A 17,855-nucleotide genomic window follows, 5' to 3' on the forward strand; every position below is an offset into this window, starting at 1 on the left:
AGCTGACTGACTTATCTCTGACCTTTTAGTCTCGTTTAATTCACCTTTTAGTTCGGTGCACCTTATTTTTGACATAAGTTCGAAAATAGACAAATGATGGTCTTAAAATTTGGTGCACTCACCAGTGCATAAAATATAATACTACTTCAAAGTCTTAAGCTTCATCTAAATTACCGTATTTTTCAGACGATAAAGAGGACCGGATTAAAAGTCGTGTTATGATAAACAAATCAGTAGTATAACTACACTTCCCAGAATGTCACGCGGGCCAAAAGCTAGCCAATAGGTCAAATGGGTCGATTGGAACTTTTAGGCATACCCTAAAAGCACACGCTCTCTTACTGTAACTCTTCAACCTTTGAAACAATCAATGTGAATCAGCTGATTTTGATGCTCTGAAATGCAACTTTGCACATTGGCTTTGCCCCATCATGCAAATGTAAACTTTTACTTAATTCTAAAAAACTGCATTTATCTGTGATATCAGCTAATTTCCGTTGATTGTGCAAAACTTTCATATTGTAAATTGTTGCATATCACCACGAGGCTAATTTCCCCGCTTCAAAATCCGCTGGAGCTTGATAACTGCGTTCATGGTTAAGGAGTTACGGTAGTTGAAAGAATGTAAACACTGGAGCTAAAGCTCCCGAGAAAAAAGCAAAGCAACACATTCCCAATAGCTCTCAACAGTGTTCAGTTGTAACACAAAAATACAAAACAGTACACTCACTTTTTTAGTTCATTATGATGAAGCATAGAGTGTGTGACTGTCATGAATGGGATGACAGCTGGTTCCACTTGCAGCAGGTTTATTAATTTAGACAGGAATGAGGCGCAGCTCAAAGTCCACAAAGCGAGATCCAGGTCAGACAGGCAGAGGTCAAGCACGAGCCTGGGAGGATCCACGAAGAAAGTAGAGTAGCAGGGTCCAGGCGAGGGTCAGGGCAGGCAGCAAGCAAGCAGAGAATAAGCAGGGTCTGTGACCAGAGGGGGAGACAGAGCTCCTGACATTAACTATGCCAGACACCTCACTACAATACCCATAATGCTCTAACAGTCTATCAAGTGATGCTGCTTTTATAGTTTACCAGAATGGTACAAATTACTCAGCTCTGTGTACCACAGCAAATTGTTTCCGGGTCAGAAAGTACAACCAAAATTCATACATGAGGCGCACCGTCGATTTTTGAGAACATTTTGGGATATTAAGTGTGATTTTGTCCTAAAAACACGGTACATAAAGTGAAAATTCATATCCACCTTATATTAACTGTTTGCTCCACACCAGAATCCATTTCCTCTAATAATGTGCTTCCTTTGAAGCTACGCTTAAATTAACCAAATGAGTGAACACAACAACAGTGTGAATGCAAACAAGCTATCCAGCAAACTGCAAAGTTGACAGGAGTCACAGAAAATAATTTCATGAACAAATATAGCCTGGGAGCACACAACCAAAGGTTAGACAGTGCCTTTTTGATAAGTGTGATGTGCAGGTGAGGGTGCATATCATTATGTGGAAGGCAGAAAACAAGCCAGTTTTCTTTTTTGTATTTTTATGTTTTTGTTCAAATCCCCCTGTTGTTTGAACTGTTTAGCATGAGCCTAATCTAAACCAAATGAAATTATAATATTTTTAAAATCCCTATCCCTAATTCAAAACTTACTCAATCTTATATCGTAAAGTTGTGTAATCCCCCTGATTTTTTTTGCGTTCTTGAACAATTACCATTATAGTAGTCTAATTCTTAAAAAAAAAATAGATTTTCATCTCAGGCTTTGGTATGTAGAGATGTAAATATGTGCAAATGCACTTTAGAGAATGATTCTGCTTTAAAATGACTTTATTTCCAAAAGCACACATGTAAGCATGGGTTTGGTATTTCCAATACAAGAAATTCATAGAATGATCTACCTATTATTTTGTTTCTCCCACTGAATGTCTACTCTGTTGACATTTATTACTACCACTAATAGCTTTTAAGTCAATTATCTTGGTTCTTGCCATTCATGTTCTACTGGGTGAATTTAAACAAAAAAACGGCTAAATATAAAAATCCATGTGGGTGCATGTCACAGTTTATTATTCTTCAAACCTTTTTCTCAGAGGTTGTCTTCCTGTGAAGTTGATGTACAACTTTTTCAGAGCAAAAGGGAGTCTCTGGTTACATTTCTAAATGCAGCAGCCAATGGTGTAACATGACAATGCTTTTTCATGGTGCTCATGAGGTCATGAGGCTATTGAGCGGCCAGAGTAACATTATGGTTTCTCACGCGTTGTTGCTTGACGTTCAAATCCAACCCAAGAGGGATTTCATTCCTTGACCTTTCCACACAGAGAATTCTGACGGTGTGTATTTCCCAAAGGACACCTCGTGTACATGAAAGTTTTTCCAATTACACTTTTGGGGATTTGGATTATCTTCTTAAACGTTACTCTAGAAGTATTTTGTAACAACTTCCAGTTTTGTTTTTATTTGTTTTGTGGACGTGTTGAATATAAGATAACGCAGACTTATATATGTGACCCTGAGATGCGCTCAAACGGCCTGCCTTACTATTTTCAATTTTCTCATGATAACAAGATAACGCATCGCTCTCTCCCTTTCCTGCACTGAGACACAGAGACTTTACCTGTTTTGAGGCTTTTTTATTTTGTGACTTAACATCAAAAAGAGCAGAAGAAAACACTCTCAAGTGTTGTTTTTAAGTCTTTTTTGTTGTTGTTTATTAGTGGATCTACACTATCTATCATCTGAATTTCATCTCATACATTAGTCCCTCACCCTTTATTTCCATAAAACCCCCAATGACCGGTTGAATGACAGAACCCAGAGCCAATGAGCGTCTGTCTCTGCGTGGTGCGTTCATTGAGCTCCAACTCAGTCTGCCAGAATACTTTTTTCATCTTTATACAAATCGGCAGCAAAGCAAAGCTGTCACAAAAGATATAAACACTATTAAATCAATAAATTATAAATTGATAAGTTCTTCTGGTGTTTGGACCTGTTTAGATAAGTGAAATTAGGGTCAGTACAGGTTCTGCAGATATCACAGATTAATATATCAGCATGTAAGCGAAAAAGTGGAACCTAGCCATCACTAACATGATCATGTGTGGTGTGCAAGGGTACGGAGTAGATCTGGTCACTCATCTTGTCATCTTGCACATTCTTAAATTCTCATATTCTAGAAACAAGTGATCTGCAGGAACTCTCGTCAGGTCTTTTGTGTTGTGAGGATTAGGCTGAAGCTAATCTTTGCACAACAGCTGAGCTTTTATGGCAATTCTCTTCATGCTACCACGTGTTTCCTGAGTTTGCAAGCAAGAGGTTATTAAGGCAAATAAGCACATGTAAAGAACTCGAGTGTTAGTCTGACCTCAACTTAAAGAATGTGAATTAGTAGACTACATAAGCTACAAGAAGGCTTTAATGACTAATATATTTTTTTCTGTGATTATTGAATCACAATAAGTGAAAAACCTTGACCCATCATTACTAGGACGAAGGTAAAAAAAAAAGATAAATCAAGCAGATTTTTACATAGAATAAATGCCAATATACAATATATGTGTGAAATTTTGGATTTTTTCATTTTTTTCAACTTTAGATTGTCCAATTTTAATCAAAGAAAGTGTTATATTTGTTTGTTTAAATCACCAGTTAGATTAATATTTTTTACATATCTAAGCAAATTGGTTTTGGAATAAAAATATGAAAAAAACGATGAATATTTGATCGGATTGTGAATTTGAGAATCAAGTTGAATGACTCAGCACTTAAGGAGTGATACCTAATCCTAATTTTGACTTAGAAACACAAGTGATTAAAAAAGATCTGACACCTTAACCTGCCTGAAAGTACAAAATACTATATAAAAATTCTACAAAAATACGAGAACAAAATATGACCTGTAGAATCCTGATTCACATAAGATTTGGTGCTTTCTTTTTGATTCCTCTAAACTCATGACCAATGCAAGCAACAATTGAAAATGGTCAGTAGACTACTTTTTCTGCCAATTAAAGACTTGGACTTATTATTTTTTAACAGTTGTTACTTTTCTGAAAAAAAAACATTTTGCAAATCAAAGCCTTTACCAGTTTGCTTATAGAGATGACATATTAAATCAAGAATTTCAATTGAGTTTGTCAAACAAAAGCAGAAGTAAATCATTTTATTCAGGTTATTTTAACATCAGTATATTAACTTCTTATTACTATGACTGTTGCATGAAATTGCTGTCAGTAGTGTTTATAAACTCAGGTAATAACACAAAATGACAATCACTACTTCCTGTGTTTTAGCCGTCTTCAGATCAGATGAAAGTTTGCTCATGTGTTGGTGCACAGCAACAGATCCAGACTCGAGACCCAGGAAACACCATGATGTCATTTTGGACCCGGACTGCATTGCAGGACAGCTCGTGTTCTGTCCCGCCGTGGCGGGTCAAAGCGGAAGGATAAACAGGTGTGGAACGGACAGGATGCTCACTCGTGTGCTCGAATGCGCCGTCACGCCACGGCGGCTTCCTACAGGGAAGGTGCAGACAGACAGCGCATCCAGCGCGCGGCGGGATGCGGCGGTCCTGTCCTGACTCACTTACCGGTCGGATGAGAGGACTCGTCCTGGCGCCTATTCCGCTCCCAAGAAATTATTTCAAAAAAATGTCTGGAGTTAGTAGTTTTCAGAGGAGGAAAGCCTCTAGTTTGAGGTTAAGTGCGGCTGAGGTCAGCCGCCAGCGTCCCGGCTGAAGAGCAGCACCTAAAGTGGCGACAGACACACGGACAGCGGCAGACGGCGGAGGGTTTGGAGCTTCGACGTCCGTGATTGGGCCAGGTGGGAAAGGCGCGTTCACGTGGCCCCACGTGCGCACTCCTCCAACAGCCAAACACAAGCAGCAGTGAAAGGAACTGAAGTGGGTTAAAAAAATGGTCAATTAAAAGTGGAAGTTTACTCGAATAAATACATAGGTTAAAATTAGTCGAATATAGGAGTGTTTGGTCGATTTTCTTGCCCTATTTTAATGAAAACACATTTTTAAATATATTTATTTTGCAATTGACTTGACAAAAGAAAAAGTGAACAAAAAAAAGAGTGTGTGTGTGTGTGTGGGGGGGGGGGGTATACAAAATATTGCTAAAAAAAAGATAAAAATTCAACCAATAGAAGCAAACCCAAACACATTACCGTTCATGCCATGAGAGAACAGATGAATCAAAATTGTGAGTAGAGATTGCATGTACAACTGTAACTTAATATCAACTGTGCCACCTAAATTATTATTTAAAAAAATTACACAAAAATATTTGCATGTTAAAATTTTCATAACAGGAACTCTATACATAGGATGCTAGTAAGGGCTCCTATGGAGTGAAAACAGAAAACATTTGACAGCAAAGCAGATACATTTGTTAAAGTACATTCAATGCTGAGGGTAATGTTTTCTTTCTTTTTTTTGCAAAAACTGTCTTATTTTTGACAGTAAAAAACTGAACTTTTATAAATACCTGAGATAAGTTGTTACATTTTAGAACCATCCAGATAAGTTTTTTTTTTCCAATTTGACCATTTTGTCCACATAATTTAGACTAAAATTAGAAAAATTTGCACGCCAGTTTCTATTTTACACTTCTAGAGAATATAGACATCTTAAATTCCCATAAATCTATCACATCAAAAATGATTAACTTAAGCTTTTATTTCTCAAATATTTATCCACGTTTTGTTCTCCAACAGACTGTTTTCTGCAGACGGCGTGCTGTTCCGACATGCCACATTTCCCCCTGACATTATATTTCCAGATAAAACACCCTACTGGTTCTACGGTCAAACTTTGTCAGAGCTTTTTCCTGGGGGGATTAACCAAATCCCCGTCAAAGTTTGGAGCAGCGGGGTGTGGTGGGCTTTTACAGACTTAAATGGGGAACCTGAAAGCACCTGGAGTTAAGTAAACTCAAATGAAACGGCTCCACAATCAATGACAGGACAAGTTCCCTGACAAACTGCAGAAGCTCAAATCCATCTGTCAACACCGTGACGAGGAGGACAATGAACTAGTGCCGTCTACCGGAAGAGCACGGCGATGGGGTTAGGTTACCTAAAAACACATTAAAGTCTCCCAGGGGCATGTTTTTTCCCTCTCCTTTTGTTTTGCTGTAGACGTCTGAATAGCTTCAAACTTTCTCTCCATTTCTTTATTTGCCATCTCATGCAGGCAGGGGGTCAGTCCAAACTCCAAGAAAAAAAAAACTCCAAAACAGAAAGAGATAATTTTATTTCAGCCCTCAAAAAGGGTTCAAGAAGAGTCAGAATTCTTTAAGTCAAACATTTGTTAATATTTCTTGGTTAGAAAACATCCACTGGTATATCCTGCAAATCTTCAGGAAAATAAAGTGGCAGAATTGGTCAATCAAGGAATAAAATAGAGTACAAATATATATTTATATATAATTCATCTATCTTAAGAAAGCAACACAATGGTGTACAAGATTTACTCTCAAACTGCTATAGAGAACCATAAGAAAATGACAAATCACACGTTCATGCAGACCCAGGATGTAAACTGTTAGCAGTTCAGAAAAATAAAAACATGCTGTTAGGAAAGGTGTTCGTTTTGGTTTAATAGTGTTACATTAACAGGTTTTTACAAGCTTTTTGAGGTCTCGAATGCATTTTTGTGCATTTGTGCAATAAATATCTTGCCTTCAAAACAGTTGCTAAAGTTATCAGAGCTTCTTTTTTAAGTTTGGTTGCACCCAGAGTTTAACCTGAAACCCAATAATTAGCACTCGGGAGGAGAAAAGAAAAAGACAAAATGTAAGGCACATTCAGTCACGTAAGGCTGGTTTTTCTTTTTTATCTCATGTTTCATTATAATCTCTTAAATGATTAATTTAGATGCCAAAAGAAAACACAAGCAAATGATAATAGAGGGAAAAAAAGTTTGGAACTGATGTTTTGGTTTTGAGAGAATTAAAATTGTTCAAGAGCAATAAGTGGATTTCAAGGTTGATTTAAAAACTCACCACCAACAGATTAAAACAGGAAAACGCAGACCGTGCACAAAGTTGCACAAGCGTCATCCTGTAAAGCAACTCTTTAATTGTGTAAACTTTGGCTTTTTAGACAGGAGCCTTTTATTATACATTTTCTCATTAATTGCATTTTCAGCTTTTCAGTGTCAGGTGCCTGCAGAACACAGGGTAAACCCGCACAACTAAACTGATATTTTCCCCCTTTATCTTAAAAAAATAGTGGATATTTCCCCCTAAAACATTTTACATGTATGATTTGGAAGTCAACATTTTCCCCCAATTAAGTGAAATTTCAGAGGAAAAAACAGCAGTTACTTTGATTCTGCAGCAGCCGACATTCATATGCTTCAATACAAAAGGCCATTCTGAATGTAAAAAAATCTTTACTGCATCAACACCCATTGGAAAGACTTACCAACAGTATAAAAGTGCATTTCTTATGATTCAAAAATACAAGAATGAGAGACAATTTAATAGGAGTGATCTATCGGAAGGTGTTTTTTTTTTTTTCCATTTTGTTTGTGCATCTAGTTAGAACATTTACAATTGTAAAGGCTTGAAAAACAACACAAAGGAAGCAGGTTCCTGTAGTTTTATGTCAAACTGAGCCTCCGTTTTTTTCGAATAAAGAGTGTTTAGTGCTCTTCCAAAAAAGATGGATTGTCCCCGCCGGGCATTTTTAACTTGATGTGAAACTGTTTGAGTGTCTCTTCCAGTTGCTGCTGGTTTCCAGCATAGTATGCAGCTATGGCGTTGTGGAACAGGATGAGCTGTTTATGCAAAACCTTCACCTGGTTGAGAGAAAACAAACAAAAATGAAGGTCAGGACCATCCAAGTGTAATAAAGCAGGTGAATGTGTAGAGCAAAACGTGCAAACCTTGTTCTCTTCTAGGAACTTCAGCTTCACAGACACGTCTGCTCTCATCCTCTCGTACTTCTCCCGGTGGATCTGGAATTGCTGCTGGGATTGCTCAATCTTTGGCATGGTGTTGGTGTCTCGTGGCCCCAGATTCAGCTCCTCCAAATCAGTGCGGTACGCATCGTACTCCACCCTGCAAACGGATGTAAACACGTGAGTTGGAGCGACAACGCTAGCACATTCCAAAAGAGCCAAAACCAGAATGAAAAAAAGCTGAATTTCTTCCGATTTTTGGAGTCTGACATTAGACGTGCTCGCCCCACCAGCTCACCTGGCTGCTTCATACTGTTTGATGTTGATCATCGTATCTTCAATGGTTTTATCCACAAGTGTGTTCACACTGGAGATGAAGAAGTTGATGGCACCCAGCAGTGTCTCTCCATTTTTGGACAAAAGCTTTTGGGTGTCAGCATTGTAGCCAAACTCCTCCTGAACACAACAAACCAGAAATTGTTTGATTGTTCGGAAATAAAAGTTTTTAGAATCAGTAGGAATATAATAAACATCATGGGAGAGCATGAGAAGACCTGTAGATTAATGTAAACATCCGAGCACTAATACTTTGATAGTAAAGTCATCCTAGAACAAATGAAATTCTGATTTGGACTTCAAAAAGTCTGGGTTTTTATTTTTTAATTTGCTCCAACAATTAAAACTGCTTCTTTATACAAATGCAGAAAAAGTCTTTCAAAATAATCTACGCATGATTAGTGATCAGCTCTCCCCCCATAGAGGGAAAACTGAGTGAAAACAACGTCACTCACATGGAGCTCGGGTGACTTGAGGCTGAGGTCAGCGAAGGCGTCTCCCAGCTGCCTCTGTGTCTGAATAATCTGGGACAGCTGATTGGCCAGAGTCTGAGCGAGCCGGATCACGTTCTGGTACTTTCTCTTGTTGTCGCGCAGAAGTTCGATCTGGGCCTCTAACTCCAAGTCTACGGTCCTTGAGCCTCGACCCAGCTTCTCTGACAGGATCTGTCTGGTACACTGCAGAGGACAGCACAGTTACTAGAGACTTGGATTCACTAAAAGTCCATTTCAGAAAAGACAAAAAAAAAAAACAAAACTAGAAAATAAGAAGAAACAAGCAAATCCTTGATTTTTTTTTTATAATTCTTTGCCAACATTCAAATAAATCAGAAAAGAAAATAATATTATGAACCCTCTAACACCAGATGTTTAGCTTCAGTGTGGATGTTTTTTCGACTACTATAGCTCTTCAACTGTTTACACACTTAATGTTAAGTCCAGTGGATTCCGAGGCAGTAAAAAAACAGACTTTCACTGATGAGCAACACTATACAATACTGAAAAGCTTTCACAATTTACACAAATTAGCTGAATCTGTCATGGAGACAAGTGTCTTAGCGCAATTATACAACATTTGACGTTAGTAAGAAATGTTAGTTCCATTTTTCTTCGAATCTGCTATCTCATGTGGATCGTAGATGGTTGAAGAGTGACAGTACATCAAAGAATGTGTGTTATTTAGGTTTAGCTGGAAACATCTTGAATGTCTTGCCATGTTCACACCAAGCATGCAGGTTTACCAATGGTGTTCACACTGGATTATCGACACAGGCACGTCTACTAACTACAGTTGGAGGAGGCTTAGTGTAAAATGTCAAAATGGTGCAGATCTTGTGACTCTTGCTCCTGTTTTTTCCTTGCACAGCTCTATTCTGATATATTAAAGATTTGGTGTCCTAATTCCAGCTGGACATAAACCGCAATAATTAATCTCTCCTTCATGATCAATTATTAAACAGTTGGAATTTCCATTAATTAAAAGGGACTCCATCCATACATCACTAGTACCAAATCCGAGTCCCTGATTGGTCAAAGTTCAACCTAGTTCAACTTCCAACATGCGTTCAATGGCTGCACATTTTGGACTAGAGTCCGAAAATGATCATAGAAACTTGTGTAGCAACGCAAAAGGTTTGAACATCATTGGAAGAGTTGGTCGATAGGGCAGTGTGAGGGTAGCTTTAAACGATTAATGCTGAGACAAGAAGATGTAGTAAAGAGGCAAAAAGATCCATGAAGGAAACTGAGTTTTACTTTATATGTGTTGATGCCCCACTTTCTCACAAGGTCCAGTTTTTCCATAGCTGGGTTCTTCAGATCATCTGAGAGGACCACAGGTCCACTCTTTGGTTCAGTTCCTACACAGACATACAAGATTTGGTTCAACGAGTGATCCACAGACTTAAAAAGGTAAATATTGATCATTTTAAACAAGATTAGGATTGTTAGAAACAAGTACAACACAAAGACAAATCAGAGGATGACATTCACGATTGGGATAAAACTACAATGTCAATACATGCACAGCCGAGTAAAAAAAAAAAAAAGTGTTTCCAACACGGACAGCTTTATACATCACCAAAAAATGATTAGGCAGAAAATAAGAAAACAAGGCTTTTTAGTTGTTTGGGAAAACAAACAGCTCACCTTACATGAGCACACTGCTCACCTCAGTAAGCCGTCATAGATGTCAGCTGATTGCTAGGCTTTTTAAGCTGATAACTTTACTTTGTTGATTGAGTTTTCATTGATCTCATATTAGAAAAGTCTTAGTGCAGTGAATGTGAACAGAGTGAATGGCTGCTTGCCTCTCAGATTGCATCTTTTGTGCTCTGGTACCACAGCTGTTTAGGGTGGATGAACCTGTTTTTGTCCGACGTGTTTGTTGGCATTGTGTGTCTGCAATTTATAATTTATAATGCTAAAAGTGCAACTTTTGAGACTTGAAGCACCAAACTCAAATGTTTTCTTGGCATCTGTATACAAAGTAACTTGAAACTTTTAGATTTAAATCCCTAAAACAAATTATTATTATTAACATTTCTGTCTGGTGTTTGAACAGCACCTCCAACATCATTAAAGCTTCACAGCTCCACTCACAATCCATACGTGTCTTCTTTTATAAGAAGGCTGCTATTTTCACTACAGACTCAGTAAATGTTTGACAGAAACAACAGTAAACGTCATATGTAATTGACAGGATCAACACACTTGAGAATCATTTAAAGTCAGAGCAAGTAGTTTGAAGCCACTACAGTTAGGAGTGAAAGTCAGAGGTGAGTTTCTGTTGTTGACAAAGCACAGCTTTAGGAAGCAAGGAGCAGTGGGTACAAAGACAGAAGGAAACCCAGGAAAGGCCCACCAGATCTTGGTTAGGTTCGTGCACAGAGCCCACTGACTTCACAGTGCAGGATTTATACACAGCTCGTCTAGGTACCTTCCTGGGTCTGACTATCGCTGGAGGAACGTGCCAGGCGGCTAGCGACAGCCGAGCTGGGAGCTACAGGTGACACAGGAGATGAAGGCAGGCTTGCCGACCCTGGGAGATATTCAGAGTTGTGATTTATTACCCTTTTTCCCCCCTTTCTGTCACATAAATAGAAGTGGGAATTTCCCACTTTGATGTTGACTGAACATATACATTTCCACTGGTACAGTGGCTCTCCTTATCTTGTTGGGCTAGTGTGTGAATAAACAAAAAATAGTCCTTCCTCTGCCAGAGAGAACAACATGGAAAATAGCCATGGCAACACTCAGGTGATCAGACTACAACAGTCTCTTGCTCTGTGGGGAGATTTCCATTAGTGTTTATGACCAAAGCAACACGGTGAAAAGGACAGAAGGGCCTGGGTATTGGAGATCAGAGAAAACTCATTAAATTCAAATGAGCGTCCACCTTTACAAATTCAAATTTCAACATTTCATTTCTCTCTGTTGGAAACACAGAGGACACTGGAACAACGCAGGATAATCCTGATAAGATTGAGGCACTGCTGCTTCCCCTCAATAAGTACATGTAGGAATCAAGAACACTTTTTAAAGAATAGATGACTAGAAGGGCAGAGGACTGTTTACCTTTGTATGATCCAGGCTCAATAATGCCCTCTACTGGTGAGGCAAAGCTGCTGGGAGGAGGCGCTGGCTTACTGGAGTAAGAGTCCTGCAGACACAACAAGCATGGTTTGTTTCAGTGTGACCTCTGACCCAACTTCTGCAGTAAGTTAGTGTTTTATAATAAACAGTTTATTCATTCGTTCATGTAAAAGCTGTCTCAAACATAAACACACAGATACGATGCCCGACGCCACAGATTATGGCGTCATGTGGAGACACCTGAGCTCTGATCGAGTCATACCCTCTGGAATACGGTTTCAGGGCTCTGGTCCAGGTCTCCATTGCTGGTGACTGGGATTTCAGCAGCTGAGCTTCTGTGCAGACCCTCGGCCATTGTTCTCCCCTGCAATGAAGTGGGTGATATGTCTGTGTTAGTGCTTTAAAAAGAAAAAAAAGGATTAGTCAGGGCACCCCTCTGGGGACGCAACTGTTAAAGACTGCCACCTTGTGGATGCAGTAAGAGTGGGGAAAAAACAGGAAGAAGGCAATAAAAGCTTCTAACAAAAGATACTATGATAAAAAAGTTAAAACATCCAAAGAATAGACACAAAAATAAATATAAAATAACAGAAAAGAATTTGTTTTTGAACAGCTTTAGTATTTATTAAGTTTCATCCAACATGGAGACTTTTTAATGATCAGAAACAGTACGATGGAATAACCTCCTCGATGTTTACATAAATTATCCTCCATTCCCTTTAAAGCGCCAAAACAAATCTTTCAACAGATATTTTATCATCTGTGGTGACCTCGACACGCATCTCCTGCTGATTCTCCCTTGTAAACCCTGATTTCACTCTGATAACCTGCTGTGACTCATGAGGACAAAGCTGGAGCGGGCGTGCAGGAAGTCATGGAGATAGCTGTTTTTTTTTTTTTTTAACAAGTACCAAAGTAAACTAAGTGTAAGTAGCTATAGGATGACAGCAGCAGAGCTGTTTCTTTTTTATAGTCCAACGCAATTTCACAGTCTAATCTCTGTGGACTTGGAAACTGGAACACTGACCTAATCAGCATGAAGCGCTTTCTGCTTCTTCATTAGGCCTTATTGTAAATAAACTGAGTACTCAAGAACAGGGGGTTGATTTTGTTTGAAACTCCATCCGTATCTCTGAGTGATGTCCTTAGCAAATCTCTCTCCTGTCTAAATAATACATTTAGAACTAGGGAGAGAAAAGATCCTGGTTATAAGACCTTCAGTGATTTCAAAATAAAAGCAAATGACTATTTTTATAGCTGAAAATGACATACAGGATAGACAGTTTTATGGTGAAAATTTACTTGAACATTGAAATGATTATGAAAAAGGTAAGAAATAAAAGTTGTAAAATACAAAACAGCAATAAATGGACTGCTGGTTAAGATAAAGCCGAGTTTGACGATAAATTTCATCATTAGAAGAAGGTTAACATAAAAAAATGCATAAAAGACTAAATGTATAATTTGACAAAAAAATAAAAATTGAAAAAGTGGTGGAATATAAATGAACTCCAAAATTCAAAAACATAAAATGAACAAAAATCTATTTTTAACACAGAAAAAATATTAATGGATTTTTTTTCCATATAAATACATATCTGCTCAATGTAAAAACTCAGACAAGATTGAATTAAAATTAAAAAATGGATTATCCTCAAAATCAATAACATCAGCTTGAGCCTTCACAATAAGAGCGGAAAAATCTGTTAATGACGACACGTGTAAGTCTTCACTGCTGCATCATGGGACAAAATCTAAATATTTAATGGTAATAAGACGCCCACATGCAGGGAACTTACCTAACCAACCAGTGCAGATAAGACGGGCACCTGTCTGTTCACTGTGACACCACTTTCAAAGTAAAAGTCTCATTTCAATCAAAAAAAATGTAAATAAAAAATGTGACAGAAATGTTGCCACAAAACAGAACACGTATCTTTTGTATTTAAAGCTATTCTATTATCTTAGTGGAATGTAGGCCTCTTAGTGAAGTCAATCCAGATCATACTGATGACATGTGTAAACATCAAACATGACAGACTGGTGTAGACAGCGCTAATCTAATAAGCGACAAACAAATATTAAGTGACAGCAAATGAATTAGTCACGAAGACGCGTTTGGTTTAGTTTTCAATCCCCTGCAGTTTGGTATCCTGGATACGAGCCAGCACGTCCAACAATAAACTCAGTGTCTGATTAGCTGCGTCAGCGATGAGGAAACACTCGTGCACTGCTTCTCAATACAAAAAAAGGGGAAGAAATAACACAATCACTTAGCAGAAGCTTTAAACTAATCTGCAACCTGCATAGGAAACTGGATTTGCTACTAAATTCTAAAAAAAAAAAGTATTTCACAAGTGCAAAAAGGGTAGGGGAAGACAGAAAAATAAGTGTCTCAAAGAAATATGTTAGACAGGGTTAGAAATTCCAGAAACACAAGAAAAGTGGGTCTGTCTGAGAATGTGCAGTCAGGACTCCAAGTCTGCCACTTACCAGGCATGTGACTTCATCATTAAGAATTCAAGCAGTGGAAATGACTGATTTTAACGTGTTAAGAACATATTTTTTTTACATCAAAACTATATTAACTCTGTATTCTTACTGAGAGAAAAATATGGTTAAACACAAACATATCTGCTACAGTGACAAGGAGCAGAAGAATCAGACACTTTGCTAAAAAGAAGGAGAAAACAAAGCTTGATCATCACTAGAGTGGAAACCCAACAGGCCCATCATGAAGCTGCACTTGATTGGACAGAAAAAACGCACAACCAACATAATCAAGAAATCTCAGCAAAGCACGATAACACAAAAAGTAAAACAAAAGAAAATATTCTCCCCAATAGTCTGTTATTTATAAAGCTGACAAACACAAACAATCAAGTCAAATAAGCTTATTTTATAGAAGAAAGATCGCGACCGCCACCATAGCAAATCAAGATTTCAAAAACAGTGATAAGCTATAGCAAAGGGAGGAAGTAAGCAGGCGGATTGTTTAACATCACCTTTCCATCAGAGTGAGAATCTCCGTTTTCCTCTGGTGTTTCTCGGTGTCCTTTTGCTTCTAGTTGCCCCCTCCCTACACCGCCAGACACTACCTTCTCATTCTGAGCATCCTTGTCCTCCTGACCACCAAAAACCCTCACTTCTGCATTTTCCCCATCACTGTTGATGTCAACCTCATACATCTCATCGGCTCCGTCCTTTCCCCCATCGCCATCATGCGTGCTTCCCTGATCCCCATCCTCACTCAAGCTCTCTTTCTCAACCTCCTCACAATCCTCCCGAGGGTCCGGGACGGCCTCGAGACTAACTTCAGACATACCTGAAAGCAGACAGACAGGCAGGGATGAAAAGGTCCTCCAAAGCTGGCCGATGGCTTACTTTACAGAGCTAAAGAGTGATTAAAATCACTCTTTTGGCATTTCTGCTTTATCAACACCCTATTACACACAAAGTAATCCTGGAATACATGTTGCTAAAAAGTCACCAAATGACTGACTTCATTAAAAAAACAGTACTGCTTTAGTCTATTGTGCCAATAGGAAGAGGCTGACACTCAGAAAATCCTTCATTAAGCTCTATACTGCTCACTCCTATACACACCCATGCAAAGCATCCAATTACTTCCTTGTTTACTCTTTAAATGTCAGGAAGTTTTATTACTTGTTATTATTTTGCTTCACAAAAAAAGACAGAAGACAAAATAGCATAGAGTTCTACTTTGGTGAGCAGTGACACTTCAGTGCAACGTCGGTGCAGCCAAAATATCCCCTGTGGTCATAGAGTCTATATAACTGTTTACTGGGATGTTTTAACCGCATTATCATTAAAATCTGATTAAATCTGTGGTAAAGCTTCTTGATTAAAATGTTTTAACTTGATGGGAGTTAAAGTTGCCTTCTTGGTGGATTTGAAAACACTAACCATGTCAGACTTTAAGCTGATATGAAAGTCATCTTCAAAAGATGGAAGAGTTTAATGAGTTGGGTTAGGCTGCGGCTTCCTTTAAGATGCAAAACAGTGTTTCAAAGCATAAAAACACATTTGAGATATTATATCCAACAGTCACTAAGCGTTCCATAAATTTGTTGTTCTGTCAATTCAAAATAAACCATACGCTGAATAGGACACTATCCAAATTTTGACCAAACAGATTTAAAAACAAAGACTCCTTCCTCTTTTAGAATAAAACACAATACACAATACAAAGTGTATTAAAGCACTTCCAGATACAATACGATACTAAGTGATAAAAGTTTAAAAAGGGGAGGTTGTACACTTGTGCAGAAACATGTAAAAATCTTTTTTAAAATGTTTTTTAAAAATAAAAATGCCCAAGATACTAGAAAAGCCTAATTAGCAAAAACACGTTTGTGTGTGATATTTAAAGTACTGTTTTACATCAAAGATAAGTTATTAGAGTAAAGAGACACGTTCTAGAAAGCAAAACTTATAGCAGATGATGTTTTACTCTTGGTAATAGCAATCTGCGAAGAAAGCATTGAGCAAGAGCAAAAGTGGCTGTGTTACCTGTTGCTGCACAGTCACGTGACTAAGGAGGGCGTCCAAAAAGTGTTACAAACGCTTCCGCAAGCTGCTGGCATTCCTCAATTAAGTTTTCGGGATATTTTTTTTTTTTATTAACAGAATTAAAACCAACAATGAGTCGTTTTCCCGGACAGTCGACAGCTGTCCAAATAATAACCCCACAAAAAGTTTTCGAATTGCTAACGTTAAGACAGTCATAAAAACTAACAGATATATCAACAAACACAAACTAAAAAATGTCGACTTCAATAAAAATACACAAATAAACATAAAACATACACGTTTTTTGGTCACAATCTATGGAAGACTATTAAACTTTGGAGCATTACCTGTGTGCGGATGCGGCTAACTATTTAGCTGTGAGCTGCAGCTAGCCGTTGCAGTATTTGACTGAAATCCTCAACACTGGCAAAAGTCAACCTTTTACGTGTAGATACACGGCCCGCTTTTAGAAAGAACGGTGAGACAAATGTTACCATTTAGTACTTAGTAACCTTTTAGGCGCAACAAGTAGACCGCCTCGTACTGACTGGACCCCGGAAAAACGGTCCCAATATCTAGGTGGGCCCTTCGGATGTCATCCGAAGCAGCACTTACCATTCGCTGCAGGCCAGTGCCCCCTACTGGTAAAGTTGAGGAAGCGCCATTTTCTTCTGTGAAGATTAATCTGCAGTTGTAAACGGCTTCATGGCTCGCTACTGCCACCTACTGAACCAGACTGTGCACAACAGCTACTCGTCAGCAAATGCTGCATGTTTGATGTACATAGTATTTCTCAGATTATTATTTATATTTTCAAGTATATTGCAGCTATACCCTTACAAAGAATAATTTAGTTAATTAGATGTAGGCTCACATAAAAAACTCACAGAAAGCACATGACATACAAAGAATGCGTTTTTGTTTGTTTGTTTGTTTGTATTTTATTCTGTTTTGCTCAAGAAACCTCATGTAGAATCAGGTTCAGTCCCACTGCTCTTTTGCCTTGAACCGGTTGGGGCAAGAGGGCAGGGTGAAGGAGTGACTAACAGATAAGAGTAGAGAGAACAAAAGAGACCAAGCGGACTGGTCTGGCCAGTTGCAGTTGATCTGCATTTGAGGAGTTGTAGCTGTCAGCAGAAATTTATAAAAATAAAAAAATGAAAATGGAAATGAAAGAAAAAAATAAAAAACGTTTAATGGGATGTTGAAGAAAACCACATTGAATATTTTTTTCACATAACAAATATAGGTTATAACAAAAATCAGACATTTGTGACAAAAACAATAAGAAAAACATTTTCTTTAATAGGAAATATTAGATATATGTCCTGAAAGAGAGAAGACAATTGTTACAGATAGTTGCCAGACTTGACTAAAGCAGAACATATATGGATATGGATCAGTTAATGTTGCTTCAAATTACTTTTTAAAAAATTAAGTATATTTGTTACTTTGCTTATT

The 17,855-nt window shown here is 38.1% G+C and overlaps 1 protein-coding gene across 5 annotated transcripts; it reads right to left on the reverse strand.

The window, feature by feature from the left end:
- Positions 1–6,740: 6,740 nt before the first annotated feature.
- On the reverse strand, positions 6,741–17,139 carry arfip1 (ADP-ribosylation factor interacting protein 1 (arfaptin 1)). Of its 5 annotated transcripts, XM_024259705.2 has the most exons (10): positions 16,742–17,003; positions 14,867–15,186; positions 12,124–12,225; positions 11,844–11,928; positions 11,206–11,307; positions 10,023–10,126; positions 8,724–8,945; positions 8,231–8,388; positions 7,918–8,092; positions 6,741–7,830 (listed from the first exon to the last, which is right to left on the reverse strand). In XM_024259705.2, the coding sequence occupies exons 2-10, from the start codon at positions 15,182–15,184 to the stop codon at positions 7,675–7,677; spliced, it is 1,422 nt and encodes a 473-aa protein (XP_024115473.1). In that variant the 5' UTR covers positions 15,185–15,186; positions 16,742–17,003; the 3' UTR covers positions 6,741–7,674. The 5 variants fall into 5 exon arrangements, with proteins under 5 accessions (XP_024115473.1, XP_024115476.1, XP_024115477.1 ...); XM_024259708.2 differs by lacking the exons at positions 14,867–15,186; positions 16,742–17,003 and adding an exon at positions 17,010–17,139; XM_024259709.2 differs by lacking the exon at positions 14,867–15,186.
- Positions 17,140–17,855: the final 716 nt, after the last annotated feature.

Source organism: Oryzias melastigma, linkage group LG1 (genome assembly GCF_002922805.2).
Source record: "Oryzias melastigma strain HK-1 linkage group LG1, ASM292280v2, whole genome shotgun sequence".
NCBI classification, from domain to species: domain Eukaryota; kingdom Metazoa; phylum Chordata; class Actinopteri; order Beloniformes; family Adrianichthyidae; genus Oryzias; species Oryzias melastigma.

What these genes read in the sequence shown, in the direction of transcription:
- arfip1 (XM_024259705.2), bottom strand. Translation starts at nt 15,184, where the DNA reads ATGTCTGAAGTTAGTCTCGAGGCCGTCCCGGACCCTCGGGAGGATTGT. An exon ending in TGAGCCTGGATCATACAAAG is followed by an intron (nt 11,308 to 11,843) that starts GTAAACAGTCCT and finishes AATATCTCCCAG; the next exon opens with GGTCGGCAAGCCTGCCTTCA. An exon ending in AAACAGTATGAAGCAGCCAG is followed by an intron (nt 8,093 to 8,230) that starts GTGAGCTGGTGG and finishes ATCCGTTTGCAG; the next exon opens with GGTGGAGTACGATGCGTACC.